Source organism: Mirounga leonina, unplaced genomic scaffold (genome assembly GCF_011800145.1).
Source record: "Mirounga leonina isolate KUSES-001 unplaced genomic scaffold, KU_Mleo_1.0 Mir_174, whole genome shotgun sequence".
NCBI classification, from domain to species: domain Eukaryota; kingdom Metazoa; phylum Chordata; class Mammalia; order Carnivora; family Phocidae; genus Mirounga; species Mirounga leonina.
In genome coordinates, this window is record NW_023270451.1 from 72,413,306 (window position 1) to 72,432,840 (window position 19,535).

Below are 19,535 nucleotides of genomic sequence, written 5' to 3' on the forward strand. Positions count from 1 at the left end.
CATGACCGTTAGGAGGTAGGCATCTTGTAGATTGGGGTAATAGAGGCTGGAAGGCTAACCAGTTTGCCGGAGCTGAGGATTAGGAAGAGAGCTGCAAGGAAGTCTCAGTCCGTCTGCATCTGTAGGACCCTTTGCCTCTTTCATGTATTCCTGGCCACAATTCAAAACTGAGCAGCTCCTCTTTGGGTCAGAAATGCACTGATTTTACACTAGGAGGTTGTCATAATTTGTCGCTATAAGAAAAGCTCGTCATTCATTTGCTCACTCGTTTATGCAAACAGCATTACTGAAAGCCTGCTCTGTGCCCCAGGGCTGTTCTAGGCGCGACGGATAGAAAGGAAAGCAAGCAGAGACTGGTGCTCCCTCTGGCCGAGCTTGGGCATTGGGCTGGAGGAGGACCTGAGGAGCCATCAGTTGCTTTGACTACTTGTAGCCAAATTCTGGGGAGGGAAGGGGAGGCTCCTTCAGGATCCTGAAGACCGGGGTCTTCTTGGAACACAGCTAGAAAATGCCTTCAAGGGACAGAAAGACTAGGTGTGACCTGGAGCTGGGTCCCAGGGAGACATGAACCCCCAAAGGTAGTCCCTGTTGCCCCCCTAGGGAGCCTTCCGGGGTTGGACCCAACACGGATGGTTCCGCTCCTGGCTGGGCAGTTCCCGGGATCCTGCCAGGGAGCACCGCAGACATTGCACTAAAAAGCTCGTTCAGCAATTGTACCGACGTGAAGCAGGATAGTGTTGAGAAACCGTGCTCTGCGAAACTGGCCCTTGAGAAATTGCACTGTTTGAAATCAAGTCTGCATTGTTCAGAGAGATTTTCAAGTGCAGGTCTTAATCGCCTATGTGATTCAATTAAATTTAGTTCCGTCTTTCAGTGGGTCTCATTATCTTATTAACAATTCTGCTCTTTGGCTGGAACTTTGTTTTGGTAAAAGTCCAACTATTTTGTGAATGTGTTCAGAGGCCCCAGCAAAGGTCCTCAGAGATGGGACCGGCACTATTGTTCTAGAACTCCCACCGCCTCGGCCCCCTGGAGAGTCACTTCATTCACAACAAGGAGTCCACCTGAGTGCCGAGGCTGGATCAGAAACCTGCCCTCCCCGCCCCCCCTGGAATGTGCAAAGCTGTCGGGGTCTTAGTTGCACAACGGGAAGGGAGAAAGGGACTCTGCACTGGGAAGGCAGCGCCTGTTTCTAGGACACCCCCTCCACCCCACCCCGTGTCTATCTGCTCCACCCTCGGATCAGTCCCGTGGAATGAAGCTGGCCCGCCAAGGCTGGCCGCACCTATGGTCCTTCACGCCACATTCCAGGGCCAGCGAGCCAGGGTGGCCACCCACACCCCTTTTTAATCTTCAAAATGCAGGAGTTCTTTAATCAAGAAGCTTTAATTCTCCCCTTCCCCACTCCAGGCAAGACTCCTTCTCAGGAACAGGTTCTTAGATGTGAACCAAGTCTTGCTACGAAGTAGGGACCAAGGCCAGAGCGGGGGCCTTTCTTTAACTTGTTTGTGCTTCTTGCTGACCCTCAAATTATCTTACTTTGATAGTGTTCTTCAAGCAGGGATCTAGCACCCTGGCACTGGCTTGGAACGCTTCACTAGTGATCACCCCAAAGTTTTTCCAAAGCATGTTAAAACCAACTCTGGGCTAACTGGAGATAGAGGGTGGGGACAAGGTCAGAGATTATTTGACTCAGTTTACAATAAAATGATGATCTAGAGGGTGACTGCAGAAGTTTGCTGCTTAACCTGGGATAAAGTGGGACTTGCCTATCTGGCAGGGGAAACTGGGCCGCTGTGAGGAACAGGTGCCAGGAAGAGGGGTCCAGGCTCAGGGTTGTATGGTGTGGGATGCCGCTAGGCAGGGGCCTGGTGCTCTCCTGCATCCCTGGGTGAGGCCCGGTTATCTGAAACCTTGGGGGTGCGCTTTACCTGTGGACAACCTGCACAACACTTAGTATCACCTAGAGGGGTTACGGTCATCCCGGAAGTAGTCCGCAACAAAGCCATTAATTGTATGAAACCCAAAGTCGACTCTCGTCTAGCTCATCCCTTTGTCAATTTAACTCCGGGAAAGAAAATGTTAATAAAAATAAGCAACAGCATTCGTAAACGTTAAAAGCAGACCTTTACTTGTGTGATCCTATTTAAAGCATTCCTTTTTCTCAGTTATGGGAAGATACAGGGAGAAGGGGATAGTCTACAACCCAGGAAGAAGGCTCTCACCCGAACAAGACCCTGCTGGCCCCCGATCCGACTTCCGGCCTCCAGAACTGAGAGACATAAACGTCTGTTTCTCCCACTCGGGCGACGGCATTTTGTTACGGCGGCCGCAGCTCACCCAGATGCCGTTCACTGAGGCTTCTCTTCCCTCTCGTCTAGACCATGAGCTTCACGAAAGCAGTTCCTCGTGAACAGGGCTGCTTAGTAAACATAGGACTTGGGGCGTGCCAGGCAGCAGGGACAACAAAGAAACTCGAGAAGAGACAAATGGATTCCTGTCCCCTCCTGTCCCCGCCCTAAAGCTGTGGCTCTCAACCTTGGCTACACAGTAGGAACACCTGAGGGGCCTGGCGACACCCTGGGCCAATCAGATGGGTCCCCAGCGGTGAGGTCCAGACAGCACTAGGTTTGAAGGCTTCCCAGGTGACTCGAACGTGCCCAGATGAGATCAACCACCCTAAAGCTAAATAGGTGAAGTACTAGGACGACAGGTCCCCAACGAGAGGGAAAGAGGTCAGGTACTCGTTCTCATTGCCCAGCTGAGTGTCTGCTTTATAAGTATAGAGGGGATGAAGGCTGAGACAGACAGCGGTGTATTGCTTCAATAAATCAAAATAAAACGAACAGCAACAAGTCACAAAACAACTTTTATTTGAGGCAAGAAATCTGGATGAAAGGGTTACAGTTCCCAGCAGCCAACATCCAGTGTTAGTGGCACTATTTCAACTTTGTAGACTCAACTTAGTCAGAAAAGAGTACTAAGGTCCTACTTTCCCCAGCTGGACAAGAAGGGCAAAGAGAACTGGAAGAAGCTTCTAACCTACTGATACTGCTCTTCACACCCAACACCTCATGGGCCCGTCCGCAGTCGCTGACCCACCACTGAGGGGCAGAGACCACACTGCACTCCACACAGGGAAAGGGGCGCGGGGAACACAGCGGCAGGTCACCTGGAGGGGAAGAGGCACCAAGAGCTTCAAAACTCAGCATTGAAGGGATAGTCCTTGTGGGAAGCACAGCTGTCGGGGAAAAAAAGAGGAACACATTAGCTTTTCCGGAAGAGATTTCAACCATAACAGATAACGACAAGCAATGGTGTCTCATTATCAGCAGAAATAGAGGCCTGAGCGATGAGCCAGTTTCCAGACTGCAGATCATAGGTCTGCACCTGGGGGCCGCCGCCCCCCTCCAGGCCGCTCTGCCTCAGGCTCTCATCAGTCTGCACAGGCGTGACGGACCCCGCCCGCCCCGGGAGCCCAGCACTGTGCCTGAGGTGGGCGGGGCGCCAAGACCCGTTCCTGCTTCCTGGTCACTCAGTCTAACTGGCCGGACCAGACAGTATCCCATAGGCTGCAACACAAGAGGGTGACCAGACAGAGGTCAGGAGTCTGTATGTGCGACAGAGCCAGAGGGGAGGAAGGATGCTGGGGGTGTGTGTGAACAGGACCAATGGCTCATGCTGGAACAAGTTTTGGCACTCACACTGGAAAGACTGGCTGGGCAGAGTGTGAAAGGCCTAGGGTGAACCCATCACGGGGCCCGGAACTCTCAAAGATTCGGAGCCATTCAAACAGGCCCACAGTCTGCCCCTTTTTTCGCCTCCCAGCAAGCCTGAGTAATAGGCCCTGCCCTTAGCAACAGAGGCTCAGTAAAGCAGTAATTGCCAAAAAGAGGCAGCGTAGGTGTAGGTCTAGTGAGAAAGCTTCCTGGGTGACCCGGCCTTTCCCTCCCTACTCCAACCCCAGCCCATCCCCATTAACCATCGACAGCCCCCAGAATCACCCGACAGCTGTTTCTGGAGTGGCACCGGAGAGTGCAGGGAGTATAAGGGAAAAGGGACCCGCTGGAAAACCACGGTGGTCTGTCAGCCCCGAGAGCACCAACAGACGGTGTCAGCAGTGGGAAGGGCAAAGGGAAGTGAATGAACGATACAGAGACTCCCACAGGAGAACAGACGTCACCTGGCGAAGGATTCACCTCTCTCCCCCTCAGCCACTTGGTCCAAAAAGGATTTTAATGCCTAAAAGTTAAGCACCACGGACACAAACAGGGGCATCGGAAAGGGCCTGGCGTGCGGTGCCTGCGGTCCCCCGTGAGCGGTGGGAGTGGCCCATCTGGGGCAGCCACACGCTCATAGGCGCGCTCACGGCCGAAGCGCAGCAGAGTTCTTGGCAGACACGGCGGGGGGCAGGGGGTGCAGGCGGCCCCCCAGCGCTGCCAGCGGCACTGCAGAGGGAGCAGGGCAGGAGAGGGAAGGCGAGCACCCTACCCCACCTCAGGGGAAGTCCAAGCCTTGCTCAGGAGACACACCACCGGGAGATGGGGATGAAACAGAGGCCATACGCATAGTGAAAGAGGAAGCTCTCAGTCCCCACTGTAAAACGAAGGCTTCTTAGAAAGCAGAGAATGAGTTTTAAACTTTAGTTCCTGTACTGTAGGACAAGCTGGGGGGGACGACGACGACAACAACAACAAAACCCAAAAACCAACCTTCCTTGTCATCTCCCTCAAATTCCAAACTACAAATCGCAGGGAATACAAGAAGCCAGCGAATATGCAGCTCGAGGGGCCCTGGGTGACCGTCGGTCAGGGAGGGGTCGAGAGGTTTCCCCAGCCCCAAGCCCCAGTCTTCCCACTGAACCCCTCCGATTAAGTCAGTGTAAGAGTCACATGTGAATTCTTCCAGAAGGGGGCACAGCAGCCACACGGATCACCTGGTTTCAGACGAGCCACCGAGATTGGAAAATTAATGCTGAAGTATGTGGCTGCTGCAGGTTAGACCAACAATGCCGCTGGGGAGGGAGAAGGTATCTAGAACTGATCTCTTGGCATTTTGCCCTGGGCTGTGTCAGGTCAGCTGACTCGGGTTCAAGCGTTTCCCACTGCGCACGGACGAGAAAGCAAGACGACGAGCGGCAGTGGGCGGCCCGGCCGGGCTGACAGGACGCGGCCGTTCGGGCCTCAGACCCCCTCCCGGCACGCACTCACCTCACCAAGGCACACACCCGCCAGTTCCGGTTGTAGCTGAGTAAGGTGGTCATATCCACGCTGCTCAGTTCAAAGTCAAAGACCTCAAAAGAAAAAAAAACAAAAACAAAAAACCCAGTTATAAGAATAACTTCAAATAAAGGCCAAACCCAGAATACGAAGCGCCCACACAGCTGTGTGCAGGGCCGCTGAGGGGCCGCTGCTCTGCGTGGGGAGCGCAGGAGGAAGACGACGGTCAGAGAAACGGAACTGCAGGACGCTCCGGAGAACGCCCACGTGCTGGCGGGATACTACTACACAAAACGAGAAGACAGTCCCTCCCTTCGGAGCCTCTGAGCAAAACGGTACTTTTGAGTCCACTTAGTGACTGTCAAAACCACAGAGGTGATGGGCGCCTGGGTGGCTCAGTCGGTTAAGCGACCGCCTTCGGCTCAGGTCGTGATCCCAGGGTCCTGGGATCGAGCCCCACATCGGGCTCCCTGCTCCGCGGGAAGCCTGCTTCTCCCTCTCCCACTCCCCCCGTTTGTGTTCCCTCTCTAGCTGTGTCTCTCTGTCCAATAAATAATAAAAATAAAATCTTAAAAAAAAAAAAAAACCACAGAGGTGCTGAGCATTTCTGTGACAAGCAGCAGGGTCAAGAAAATGATGGATCACAAGTGTCTCCGCCTCAGTTTACAGTGACGCGAAGGGAAGAGGTAATTCAACAAGCGCAACACAAGGAACACGCGATCGCACACTGTAGGGAGACACTGTACAAAGCACTCAGAGGGTCCAGAGGAATTAGGAATGAAGTCCAGCCGGGCAGCTGAAGGATGCGGTCAAAGGAGGTATCGGAGATGGGCCTAAACAGCCAAACAGCAGCTAGACAGAGAGGACAAGAAAGGTCCGTCGGGAGGGGCACCATGCCCGGGAGGCCCACAGCCTGCCGGGGAAGAACTCAGCCATCAGGGAGGCCAGCAGGCGGGCCCAAAGCAGCCGCCGGTGAGCGTGGGAGGGGCGGCGCGCCTGGGGATGAGGAAGGCCCTCATGCCACGATGTCCAGAAAGCACACTGCTGCACACTGGCCAGCTACATCTGTGGGCAAGTGTGCAAACACTGCACAGTTGTCTACACAGGCTGGCTGGCTCCCTGTGAGGGGACAGGACGGTGGGGTCCCACACATGACAATCCAAGCATGAGAGGACAGGCCCTGTCTCCTACTCTGCTGAAAAAACCCTGGCCAACCAGCCAGGGTCTTACCTGAAAGTTCTCAGCAATGTGTTCGGGTGTCATGGACTTGGGGATCACGACCAAATTCCTCTGCATGGGGAACCGGATCAGAATCTGTGAACAGAGGGGCCGAGGGTGTACGTACACCAATAATCTACATTATTATGTCACTTAGTCTTACATACATCCATTCCCCGAAGACGGAAATTCCAGAACGTCACAGGCAAGAAAACGGGAGGCTCAGAGGTCAGGGCCACCCCCAGCCATGCCATGCGCTTCCACGTCTCCCAGGTGTACTGGGCATGAGGAGGAAGCCATCCTACCACTTGGGAGGAGAAGAACATTTCCCAGGCAGCGGAGGATGAGTGCTCTCCTGCGAGCACAGATGAGCTTCCCACCTGCGTCAGCAAACACGGCCCCTCGGGGCGGCTTGTAGAGGTGGGGGGGTGGGCGCTACCATCCCCACCACGTGGCCATCTTCATCCCCACCACGTGGCCATCTTCTGGCTTCCTAGTCTGTGTACCTGTCTACCACCCACTCCAGGACCTCTAGCTGCACTTCCAGGGAGGGCTTGGCTGGGCTTGCTCGCCTCTCCCTCCCCGCTAAAGGGGACCACTAAGAATGCAGGGACTTCTGGGAACAGTCACGGGCGCGTGGAGAGGACGATACCTGCGCTGTGGTCTTCTTGTGCTTGGCTGCGATAGCTTTGATCCTGGGATCCTCCAACAGGGAAGGGTCCTCAGGCTTGGCCCTGGAGACAGAAAGATGGCCTGTGTGAGCACCCATCATCACTTCCACTCAAGGCAGCTCTAACTCCCCTCGACCTTAGAGGGCAGCCCACCGGTCTCCTCCTGATTTGAAGCTCGGGTACAAACTCCCAACCCTCTAGAAAAAGAGCAGCCATCTTGCTACTAGAAATGACAACCAGGAAACCCAGCAAGAGGCTCCTGGGTAAGTCTGCAAGTTGGCGCCAGAAGCATTTTTCTTGACGCTGAGTATTTCTTTCTAGCCATTTCTAACCTTCACCGATGGACAAGAGAACACGCTCCAGTGGGAACCTCACCAGGGCCTGTCGGGAGAGCCGAGCGGGCTGTAGGCAGTCACCACGATGCCTTTGGACTGGCAGTACTGGATTAACTTCTCCTGAGTGAGGTATGGGTGGCACTCGATCTGCAGATGCAAACGGGGGGCTGGTGGTGGCATGTGGGCACAGGTATGGGGACATACAGGAAGTGCCCCCCCTTCCCAGACAGAAAATGATGTAGAACCAACGTCTGAGCTCCCCAATAAGCTATAACAACGGTCTCCATTTCCCAGCTAGTGTCCTCAACACAAACAACAATAATGTTGTTATCCGTGTACTGTGGCCATGGGCCCTAAGGGTTTGTTCTGGCTTTGGCCATTTATCAACTGTGACGAGTCTGAGGATCTCAACATCTGCACGCTGATAATCCGGGAGAGCCTGAGTCATCACAAGTCAGGCTCCAACCCCGTCTCTCCTGCAAGCTCAGCTCCCAGATGGGTCACCATCATTCTCAATCCCGAATCGGGATCTGCCTACTGGCTGCTCCCCGGGGGACGCAGATCAGAAGTAACTGCCAGCCTCAGAAAGTAACCAAACAGTCTCCCATGCACACCCCTCCCCCGCCGATGTTTACCTGGTTAACAGCCGGCTTATACTTTAAGCCAGGTTTGTTTAAGATCTTCTCGACTTGGAGATGGTTGAAGTTGGAGACTCCAATAGCTTTCACCAGCCCTTCATCCATCAGCTCTTCCATGGCCTACCAACAAAAGAGGGGCTGCTTGCTCCTGACATGTGTCCCAGAGGACAAGGACAAGAAAAGCATCTCTGGCTCCAGTCAGTTCAACAGGTCCTGCCCTTACTAATCGGTGCCAGCAAATTAGACCTTTGAGAAGCCAAGAGACACCAAGACAAAAGCCAGGCTGGCTTTAATAAGACAGGAAGAGCAAAAATGGTGATCAAACACCAAAATGCAGGGAAAGACACAGCAGAGCACATCACTCACAGGAGAAAGGGAAAACAGCAAGGAGGGAGAAGACCGGGTCAAGGACCGTCTTACCTCCCACGTGTCCACAAAATTGGTGTCGCTGGGAATCACATTGCCTTCCCCATCCAGTGGGAAATATTCCTTCCCGTGCTGTTGTTACAAGAGCAAACAATCAATGACAGCCCTTCACAGACCTGCATCTTTAAACACAAAGTTCTAAAAAAAAATTACTCTTAACTTCCATAGCTAAGTTTTCAGAAGATAATCAAGGGCAAACGCACAGGCCAGTGGGAAAAGGAAATAGGCAGACAAGTCCTGAAGCCCCCAGACACTTCTCCTTTCAAATGGTTGCAGCTGACTGTCCGATGGAACCAGCACAATACAACAGGGCTAGAGAATAAAAGCCACATGCCTTCAATCCAGCGGACAAAGCAGAAAACGGACCCTGTGGCTAGGAAGAAGGCAAAGGAGGTAATAACCCGAGTTTGTTTAGTGCAGAGACTCAGGCTGCCAAGGAATACTGATCAGGCTTCCACAGGATAGGGCCTATGTGCAGAAGGCAGGACTACACCCCCGCACACGGAGGCAGAGGGTGACAGCCAATGAGGTCTTCCGGCCACGTGCAGAATGTCACCTGAGCCACGTTCGTGGTCACAGTTTGAAACGGTACCACCAGCAGCAAATGACAAAGCACGGCGCTCCTCAAATTCTGTAACGTGCAACCGAGTCGCCTACGGCTCAGACTCAGTAGGCCTGGGGGGCCAGAGGCTGATTTCTGACAGCTCCCAGGTGACCACACTGGCAGCTACTTCGGAGACGGGGCCTGGGCCAGTCTGGACACACACGCAGCGTGTGCCCACCTCTACCCACCTACTGCAGGAGGGCCTGGCACACCCAGGCTACACGGAGGGACAGGGGCCTGGCCTGAGCCCTGTGTCGCCTACCTTGAAGCCAGTTGGCCAGTGAATAAGGTAGAGGTCCAGGTAGTCCAGCTTCAGATCACTGAGCGTCTTCTGGCAGGCTCCCTTCACCATGCTCTTCTCGTGGAACGTGCACCAGAGCTGAAGCAGGGAGAGAGCACATCTTAGCCCATGTGTAGGACATGTGTCCCCAGCCGGGAGCCAGACAGCTCGAAGACAAAACCCACCCCTCTCCCTGTGGCACTGTAAATGGTGGTGAGGGAGTTTCCATTGCACACCGTGGACCCTAACTTTCCAAAGGCAGGCAGGATAATCAGGTCAGGGAAAACCGGCAGAGGGACCAAACTGAAGGCATAATGTAGAATGGACAGGTTGGGAAGGCACAGGCCCTAAACATGAGCTCTCAAGGCCATTTTCCTACAAGGCTTGGTCTCTGTGGAGCCAGCCTCACCCTCCCACCCAGTGTCCCTTTGGGCACCCAAAGCCTCCAGGTGAAAGACCATGGCCTGCAGTGGAGATCCAGTCTCCAGATGGAAACCAAGTTCTGTCCTCAAAGGTAACTCCCTGGAAAGGGAGCACCAACCCACAACCTAAGCCTCATCCACAAGGGGCTCTAACCAATGGCTCTACACCGCATGATCATCTAACACACAGGGGACAGGCGAGCTTCGGAGCCCGCTATGGCCTGCAGTCAACCCGTTTCCCTGGCAGAATGGCCTCGGCTCCCAAGCCGGCTCTGCCATTGTACAAACATGAAGGAGAAGCCAATCGCCTGGGCCCCCCTGCCGAGCAGCACCTTGCTGACGACGAAGAGGTCCTCACGCTTCACCACCTGCTCCTTGAGCTTCTCCTGGATGGCCAACCCCACCTCATTCTCGTTCTGGTACACGTGAGCACAATCGATGTGGCGGTACCCAAGGTCAATCGCCATCTTCACAGCCTCGGTCACTTTGCCTGGAGGGGACTGAAAGGAAAAGACCGGAAGGCATGGAGTTAAAATCAACAATGAAGCAACCCAGGAAGAAAGAAGGGCAGTGTGAGCCCCCCACTCCTCGCTGAAGCTCCTGCCCCTCTCCGACGGCTGCGGATGGCCAGCAGCTTCCCAAACCATCTGCTCTCAGATGGGGGCGTGGAGCCCAGGTGAAATGCCGCATGGCTTCACATTAACATACTCTGACAACCACTTAACGGCAGCCTAGCCCACCCTAAAAAGATGTGCCAGAGCCGTCTCCCTTGCTTCTTTACATGTTGATTTACAAACCACCATATAAAAAAAAACCACCCTATCTGAATCTTTTAGGTTCCCAAGACAATAAGAGACACCTTGTCCTTCAAATAGCTCAGAATATTTTAATAACTGCTGTAAATATTTACCCAATGCCCGTTTGGTTTCTGAGCTGTCACTAAACGCCCATGCTTTACTTTCTCTTCTTTTCGGTGTGGATTCTGACATTGGCAATCATTCGCTTTCCAGCAGCTCTGGGAGCTCATCATAAAGTCAAGGACATTACGGATACAGATTCAAAGGCTGGTGCTTTCTTTGTGACCACGTAAGAACCTGCTCTAAGAGGCAGGGGTGGCAGACGGCCCCTCTGAGATACCAGCAGACAGAAAGGAGTTGGAAGGAGAGGGGAAACAGGCACCACTAATGTGCGGGCAGAGCTGCAAGGAGACTGAACAGCCATCTGACCACCTCTGTGCCCAGGACAGGGCAGAGCCTGGCTGTCAGGGAAGAGGAGGCTCCTCCAGGGCTTCGAGCTTCGCCAGCACCCAGACTGACCTCATGGACATTTACTCCATTGCCTCACTGATCCTACTCAGACCAGAGAGGTGAAAAATACACACATGTGCAACAGACTGTGGCATGAATATAGTGCATTCCTCCAGAGAGCTGGGGGAGAAGAGAATGAAGAGGAAAATCCCCAGGGCTATGAGCAGCTGCAGACATTTGCTGTTTTGACATCAGCTGTTGTGAACAGGCCCGGGCAGGGGGGGAGATTGTGAACCAGTGGGAACAAGGGTATGGCCAGAGCCTGTTAGTACACTAGGCTTGCTCACCCCCAAGGAGGGAGCAGGGGGCGGGATGCTAACCTCAGGTCTAAGAGAGGGTACACCTCCAGATGACCTGATTCTCTCTTTTTTTCCCTGGAGGAACAAAGACGCGACAGGTACAGCCTTCCCCACCACTGGAGATCCAAGGGAGCAGGCCGAGAGAAGGCCAGGCCCCGACAGAGGGGCGGGCGTACTCCCCAGGCCCGGCATGGCCACACAGCGCATCGGGCACAGCCACTAGGTCAAAGGCAGAGGCATGACCCAAACCTGGCCCGCGGGACTCGGTCTCTGCAACTACTACCAGGACAGGCTCCCGTCCTGCTGGGGTCGCCGAGCTGGGGGAATGGAGCCAGGGGCTGCTGGAAGAGAGTGGGGCTGAGAGACAGGAGGGTCGAGAGAGACTGCTCGGAGCAACATCACGTACAGCCTTGACTCTGGTACGCCCGAGGGCATCCTGTGGGCCCAGGAGTCCCCACCTCAAATGTACTTTTTATTCTGCCCAACAGAATTATTCAGCTACTTGGAGCCAGAAAAGTGTAAACGAGGATAATCAAGGTTGCCGCAACAGTGGCACAAAACTGAAAAAAGGTTCACGTTATGTTTTCAGAGAAAAGGCAAGGGCAGAAATGACCAAGAGATGCGCCAGGGACACAGGCACTGGGAAGTGGGCCACGCTGCTTTCTAAAGGTAAAGAAAAACAGAAGCAAGGACTGTCGGGCATTTTATAAATTCAGTCTGCAGAAATTGTAGCAATCGGTGACAAGACTCCCAAGAATGGGGGCTGTGTGCCAGCCTCTTTTTTTTTTTTTTTTTTAAAGATTTTATTTATTTATTTGACAGAGAGACAGCAAGAGAGGGAACACAAGCAGGGGGAGCGGGAGAGGGAGAAGCAGGCCTCCCGCCGAGCAGGGAGCCCGATGCGGGGCTCGATCCCAGGACCCTGGGATCATGACCTGAGCCAAAGGCAGAGGCCCAACGGCTGAGCCACCCAGGCGCCCCCAGCCTCCCCTTTTTGGGGACACCTTTTGCAGCCACAGGGAGGCCACACGGGGCCACATGCTCTGCTGCGGGACTGATGGTTGTCCCCTGGGCTGACTCTGGAACAGGCATCCTGGTTCCCAGAAAGCTTGCGCCAGGGCAGATCATGTCACTGAATGGAAACTGACCGGTGGGGTATTCGGCACACACTGGCTCAAACTGAAAATATGGACCCATTTTTACCAGTTTTAAATACATTAATACACTGAATCTTTACCACAACCCTGGCAGATACAGTTATCTCTATAGCGAGGGAAAGAAAGGCACAGAGAGGTGATGCAACAGGCCCATGATCACAGTCGGTCAAAGATGTCAGGACTCAAACGTTGGCAGAAGGACCTTAGAGCCATGTTCTGCCTACAGGTCTGTCCTCCTGTGTGGATCCTAAGAGGCACGAGACATTGGTCAGTGAAAGGATTAAGTCTCCTGGGCTTGGAAAAATCATTCTCTGGAATGAAAATGTACCAGAGTCCACAAACTACATTCACTATTCATCATCTCAACCTAACCCTTCACAGAAAGAGACTAAATGAACTTTTCTTACCACTAACGAATCAGCCAATTTAAGATAACGGTGAAAAATCACACAATAAACTTGGCAATGCTAGTATGCGATTATACCATCTCTCCATTTCATGCCACATTTACAAATGCAAACAGAAGGAGTGGTCCAAACTGAAACTTTGAAAAAAAAATAAATCATGAAAGCGTATTTCCATACATCTCATAGCAAATGTGCAGAAAATCGTTATAGGAAACATTCAAATTACAGATGACCAAATTGTACAAATCCCACCGACTTAAATCATGTTTTAACTCGATTCTGCCAATAATCTGCCCTGTGACTTAGACAAACCCACGGATGCCCAAGTCTCTCGAACCTTAGAGGTCCAGAGCACTAGCTCAGGCAGCAACCTGACAATGGTCTGAGCTGATGGCATCAGCAGATGGCAGAGAATTCTCGGCCCCGGGGCCTCCCACCATCTCCACAAGATAGGCCTCCCTATCTCCTCGCTTTGTAACATTTGCAGCCAGCTAATACCAACTCAGACCCTATTAGTGCCCCGCCCTTTACACACACACACACTTTTAAAAACCTAATCATCTTCCCCTTTGCATGTAGCTCTTACCTGTTACTTTAAAATAATAACCCTCCCTCTATTCCCTCTGCAAGGCTCAACCAGAAAGGTTAGAAAATGGCATCAATGGTGAAAAAAAAAAAAAAAAAAGTATTTCAGAGACTGAATCCCTTGCAATATTAACCATGGGGATTCTGGAAGAGGGGATTATGTTCTTTCCGATGTATTTTTTAAAAATTTTCTCTAGTTAGCAGGTATTACTTTTGCAATGAAAGGAGGGATGGGAATGAAGGAAACTTAACTTTGGGGGAAAATCCTAGGTAAGATGTAGGAGAACAGTGTGCCAATGATAATCCTAGGGTAAGGAATAGGAAACCTAACTTTTTATGTGAACTTAGACTTAATAAAGAAACAGGGCCATCAACCTCTAAAGCCTTTAAAAATACCATGATCACAGAAAAGCCGTCCCCACAAACATTATTTAACTTCTTCCGATTAAACCAGCTTTTCTTTAGAGAAACTCAACCTGCGTCTAAGAGAAACTCATTTTTTTTTATTAGGTTTGTTTAAATACTAGTGGTCTTACAATATAATTTTCTATTTTAAGTGTTCGTTTTAAGTGTAAGTCATTTCAACCAGATGCAAGTGTAACAGGCATTTGTTACTTCTCAAAATGTATTCCATTCACTTAGAATCTTCTGGAAGAGGAGTCGGCAAACTTCTATAAGATTCCAGACAGAAAATATCTTAGGCTTTGTGGGCCTGACGGTCGGATGCAGGTGCCCCGCTCTGCAGCACAAAAGCAGTCATAAATAATATGTACACAGGAGGTGTGTTCTAATAAAACTTTATTTACAAAAACAGTCTGTGGCTTATAGTTTACCAGCCCATTTCTATGCCAGAAGAGCATACAAAGAAATGGGGATTAGGCAAGAGGCCCAGCCTTGATTTGTCCTAATTCCTAACCACAAATAAAATGTCTGGTGTCCAATTCAGTATTATGATAACGAGAAGTTTAGGTATTCTGAAACTGAACATGGGTATTTTGGTGACCAAAAGGGTTTAATCCCAGTTCTAATTTAGCCAATTGACAATACAATCTCAATCAACTTCGGGTAAATCTGAGCAAGCTGGCTTCCTCACTCCGTAGGGCACACAATGCTCCACTCTGCACAAATGGGAGACTGGGGACCTGGTGGTTTGTATAAACAAGGCTTAAAATCTGCCGTACTCCTAAGATTCCAACAGACCAAGCATGGGGGAGAATCCAGAGAGTAAAAACAACATGCTACCTCTCGTGTCCAATCTACGGTCAATACAAAGTGTGCTTTTCAATGTTTGGTGCAGATAAGCCAACCTCACTGGGCTCATGATCAGTACGTCCACATCATTTTGCAGTTCTGTACAAATGATAAGGGGTTGACCACCCTTTTCACTTGCCTTATCACATGAAAACAGTCAATCTGGCTACTCTTTGGCATCAAAGCTCATAATCAGACTTGGCAACGAACACAAACCAACTAATAAAATTGAAATTGGCTTCCTCCCACCCAACCTGAATCAATCTCTGCTCAATTCTAAGACACTGATATCTCCACTTGGTTGAGATGGGACTGGACCAGGGCTGGCCCTGCTTGGGGAAGACTTACTTAACTATCTTTGATCTTGAAGAAGGCCAGGTTGAGGCCCGCAGGGAGATGAGGCAGGTGAACAGTAAAACCAAGTTACGGTCTCAGCTCCAAAGCCAGCACCTCTTCCCCCCTCCCCAACCCAGGATCTTGGGGCCAATACAAGCTTGTCCCACTTTGGGCACGTGACAGAAAGTCTTTCTCAGCATTTTTTCTACCTCACGTGTTCTTAAAGGGGGAGATATCACCCCCAAAGAGACAAAAACTGGTTCAGTGGGGGCAAAAAATAAATCTTAGCTTACACAAAGGTTTGTGGCCCTCTGAAGGGCCACAGAACATAAACAGATACACAGTCTCTCTCTGATGTTAAAATTGTATGTGGGGGGCAATTAGGGAAAAATGTTTCAAAGATTCCTGCATGGGGCAGGGGTGGAGATAATGGAAAAGAGGTTAAGAAACACAGTTGTACCCCCCTCCTCAGTTTGGAGTATGTGGGTGTGTTATAATAACCAACCACCAACAATTTTTCCGCTAGGTCAGAACATTTACTAGCAACAGGACCGCAAGAGGGCATCAAAAGAAATCTGTTCTAACGGATTCCTGGCAAAACAAGGTTGGTGGGTTTACTTCCTGTCTAATGGGGAAGGCAAGCTTGCCGGGAAGAGATGCTCGCTATGGCACACGGGGTCTGAGGCAGAGATGCTCTCCCATCTGCCTGAAAGCCTCACCCCCAAGGACAGAAGGGCAGTTTTGAGGACCTTTGATGCAAAAAGCAGATCAGAGACCACTAGAGCCCCGCGAAGGGTCTGGATGGTACAACACAGATGCCATGATAGGAAAGATCCAGGAGAACAAGGAACTGTACCCGCTTGCGGAGCCTCCCCCACTTCTCACAAAGGTAAGCAAATGCTTCTCACGTCACCCCTTCTTTTGTCCAGCATCTGTGAAGAAATATGTACACACATATGGGGGAAAGGGGACTATCTGCTATCCTTAAGAAAAAAAAAAAAAAAAGGAATCCATTCTAAGCCTATACTTGCGCTATTTCAGTTACCTCCCTTCTCACACCTCAACACAATTCTGCACAAACCTCATCTCCTCACCCTCCCCACCATCCAAAATTATCTTACTTCTTTGTATTAATTCAATACCTATCTAACGTATTTTTTGGGTACCTACTGTTTACCAGGCATTGTAAGACGTGCTGGAAATACTTGTGAACAGGACAGATGCTACCCTCGCCCTCAAAGAACGTACTCTGCCAGAATGAATGACCTAACTATAGATTTTATAATGTTAAATAAATATACAGCTTTTCAGGGCATTAAGTGCACAAGTGCAGGACTTCAAACTCTCTTTAAGGGACGCCTGGGTGGCTCCGTCGGTTAAGTGTCCCAACTCTTGATTTGGGGTCAGGTCATGATTTCATGTCATGAGATCAGGCTCTGTGCTGTAAGATGCCAGCCCCCTCTCTCCCTCTGCCCCCGCCCCCCCAGTCATGCCTGCAGGCACGCTCACTCTCTAAAAAATAAAAAATAGGGGTCCCTATTTTTTATTCTAGAAATCCTTTTAACAACTTTTATTCCTTATTTACCCTAGAGCAGTAATTTTCAAACGATGGACCAAGGTCAGGAACGCAATTTCTGAAAACACAAAACAGAATAAAAATATTGGAATTCATCCCACTTAGTAGTGTTTTGTGGATCTTTTGTTCCAGTTATATGCGTATGTCTCTGCGTGCCTGCATCATTATACAAACTGTAATAATTTACTATTGCCAAGAAAGTGTCTTTTCACATCCATTCCAAGAGAATAACCCTCAACAGCTGAAATTTAACTCTGTATCACGGTCATAATTCAATTACACCCTTAGAGCCCTCACTGGACTTCTTGAAGGAAACACAAATTACACATACTCTGATTACTTTGGCCAAGAAACACTTTGTGTAAAGCAACTCTTTTGACCCTTTTCTTATTTCTTGTATTTACCAATCTTCAATTGCAACAGCTGGCAACAGCTAAGAGTTTTCTCTGGGCGGTAACCACAGGTGCCCAGATTCTCTGCGAAGGTCTGCCCCGCATACGACAACCGCCCCCACCCCACCCCCAACCCCCAGAGGCAAGCTCGGCTACAAGGGGTCAGCGTCGCGTGTTTGGGGACACGGAGATAGATGCATCCTGGGCAAACTCGTGGCAGCTAATTTAATTACCTGCAGTCTCCGGGCTTAAGCGGAGTGCTTATTCCTGAGAGAGTAAAAACGGAAACCATTAAGAATAAACTATTTAGAAGAGAGACAGGCGCAGGTGCGACAGGTGCGGTTCAGACGCGATTCGCCGGCGCGCGACGGCCCCCCATTCCGGCCCCATCGCCCCGGCTCCTCCCGGTTCCCGCCCCCTGGGCAGAGCGGCGGGGCGCGGGAAACCTCCCTCCGTGATTTTCCAACCGGGATTGGATTCCAGGTGCGGCCTGGGGATCCCCCCCGCCGAGCGTCTACAGCAGCAGCCCCCCACCCAAGCCCCCGGGACGGCAGGCCAGCGCCCGCCGCCCCGGCCCCCCGGTCCCCGCGGGGACCCCCCCCCGTCCCGCCCGGGCCCGGCCAGCCCAACTATGGCTCCTTGGAGACCAGGCATCCCGGCCGGGGGGCCGCTCTGGGTCCCTGTAGGTCCCTACCGCCCCACGCCGCGCTGAGCCCGAGACGAGCCGTGGGACGCGCGCGCTCCCGAGAGCACTCACCTTCCAGGTGCCCAGCCCCATGATGGGCATCTTGGCGCCGGTGTAGAGCACGAGGTGGCTGGCCATGACTGCTGCGCTCCTCCGACCCGCTCCCGAGGACCACGCCGCGCCAGCTGCGGCGCAGGCCTTTAAGTAGCGCGTGAGGCCCGCAGGAAGGGCGGGTCCGACGAACGCGCGGCTACGCGAAGGCGGCTTCTGATTGGCCGGCCCGCGCCGAGGCTGGGGCGCCGCAGCCCGGGGGGCTCGGCGAGGACGCGCCTTCCGCTAGGTCCCCGAGGGCCCGGATTCTTGCGGCTCGGCTCGCTCGCCCACGCCCCACCTGGCGGCGACGGTGGAGAGCGCACCAGGCAGGGCGGCACGTTGAAACCAGAGTGCCTCAGCGAAAAGTACCAGACGTCCATAAATAAGTAGACTGGGAAGGAGTTCGGGTTTTATTTTTTTTAAAGGAGCCCCGAAGGATACATTTGTCTGTTGTCCAAGCCAGAGTCGCGCTCTTTGAGAACTGGACCAATGTCTTATCATCTGTAGGAATCATACTGACCACAGGTACAGTTTAGCAGCGCACTTTGCTTTTAGAAAGGTGCATATCAGAGAAATGGCTTGCAGTCTTGTTGCAGAACACCTACTGGAGACTGGAGTTTACACAGCTTGTATGTAGGCCCTTAGGGCTATCTTGGCATCCCACCCTAGGTGCGAGTTTTGTCTGTACCACTGAGTGTGGTTGAGCAAGCCTTCCTCAAAAGCCAGCTTCTCTTGAGGTTAGGAATCCCTGATGAGCTTGGTCCAGAACCCATGGATGGCATCCGGTCTTCAGAAAATAAGACTATCAAACCAAGTTTCAATAATGAAACTTCTAGAGTGAAAAGGCAGAAACCCACCGAAGAAAAGTTAACTTTAATATTGTAGCTTCAAGTATTTCAAATTAGGAGGTGCTAAATAATAAATTGATCAGCCCTGTCAGCCAAGAAGACATTACTTTCCAAGACACCCAAAAGTTGCTGTAAAGAGCTTTGAAGACAGTTTTGGTTTCTTTTCAACAACCTCTCTCTCTGATTCTCTGTCCTACCCCAAACCTGCTCTTTTTGCTCCATCACCCTCTAATCTTTCCTAATTATGCAGGATTGGGAATTACGTCTGCAGGGCAATGACTCAAGAACCAGACCTCACTAAACTCCATTCTGGTGATTTTCCACTTGGTGACTTCTAAAAAGTGCCCCCTAGGAAAAATTTATACACAACAGACTAGCCCAGATACTTTTCCATTTGACTTTTATAAAAGCCTGCTAATTGGCAAATTCTGATGCTATTTGTCCTCACATAATGGAATTTTAATTAGAACTTTCAGCTGGGAACTTGGTTTGTAATAAAACAGCAGTAGCCTAACATTCTTCATTCATAAGATTTCTGCTGACAGATTATATCCAAAGGTTGCTGTCCAAGGGGCCAGTCCATTGGGAAAATGATAACACCTTAAATGACCAGTTTGGTATACACAGAGGGGTCATCTGTTAGGGACATGGACTCAGTATGAAGGTCTTGCTGTTTCTATGACGACTGAGGATGGAAGCTGACTGCATGAGGGTATAGCTAAAGTTTTGACTTGGGAGTATTCTGTGTGGGTTATGCAAATGTGAAAAGTCATACCTGGGGATCTT

General features: G+C 51.3%; 1 protein-coding gene and 1 long non-coding RNA gene across 2 annotated transcripts; both read right to left on the reverse strand.

Moving 5' to 3' along the window:
• Positions 1–2,850: 2,850 nt before the first annotated feature.
• On the reverse strand, positions 2,851–18,041 carry AKR1B1 (aldo-keto reductase family 1 member B). Its single transcript, XM_035021141.1, has 10 exons — positions 17,881–18,041; positions 10,146–10,313; positions 9,374–9,490; positions 8,502–8,579; positions 8,079–8,201; positions 7,484–7,590; positions 7,090–7,171; positions 6,450–6,533; positions 5,211–5,293; positions 2,851–3,241 (listed from the first exon to the last, which is right to left on the reverse strand). Exons 1-10 carry the CDS (start codon positions 17,944–17,946, stop codon positions 3,199–3,201), a joined length of 951 nt encoding a protein of 316 aa, XP_034877032.1. The 5' UTR covers positions 17,947–18,041; the 3' UTR covers positions 2,851–3,198.
• On the reverse strand, positions 13,666–17,392 carry LOC118021112. Its single transcript, XR_004682110.1, has 3 exons — positions 17,357–17,392; positions 16,741–16,789; positions 13,666–16,087 (listed from the first exon to the last, which is right to left on the reverse strand). It is a non-coding gene; the product is annotated as an uncharacterized LOC118021112 (long non-coding RNA).
• Positions 18,042–19,535: the final 1,494 nt, after the last annotated feature.

What these genes read in the sequence shown, in the direction of transcription:
- AKR1B1 (XM_035021141.1), bottom strand. Translation starts at nt 17,946, where the DNA reads ATGGCCAGCCACCTCGTGCTCTACACCGGCGCCAAGATGCCCATCATG. An exon ending in ACTGGCCAACTGGCTTCAAG is followed by an intron (nt 8,580 to 9,373) that starts GTAGGCGACACA and finishes TTGTAACAACAG; the next exon opens with CACGGGAAGGAATATTTCCC. An exon ending in ACAAGAAGACCACAGCGCAG is followed by an intron (nt 6,534 to 7,089) that starts GTATCGTCCTCT and finishes CTCTGTTCACAG; the next exon opens with ATTCTGATCCGGTTCCCCAT.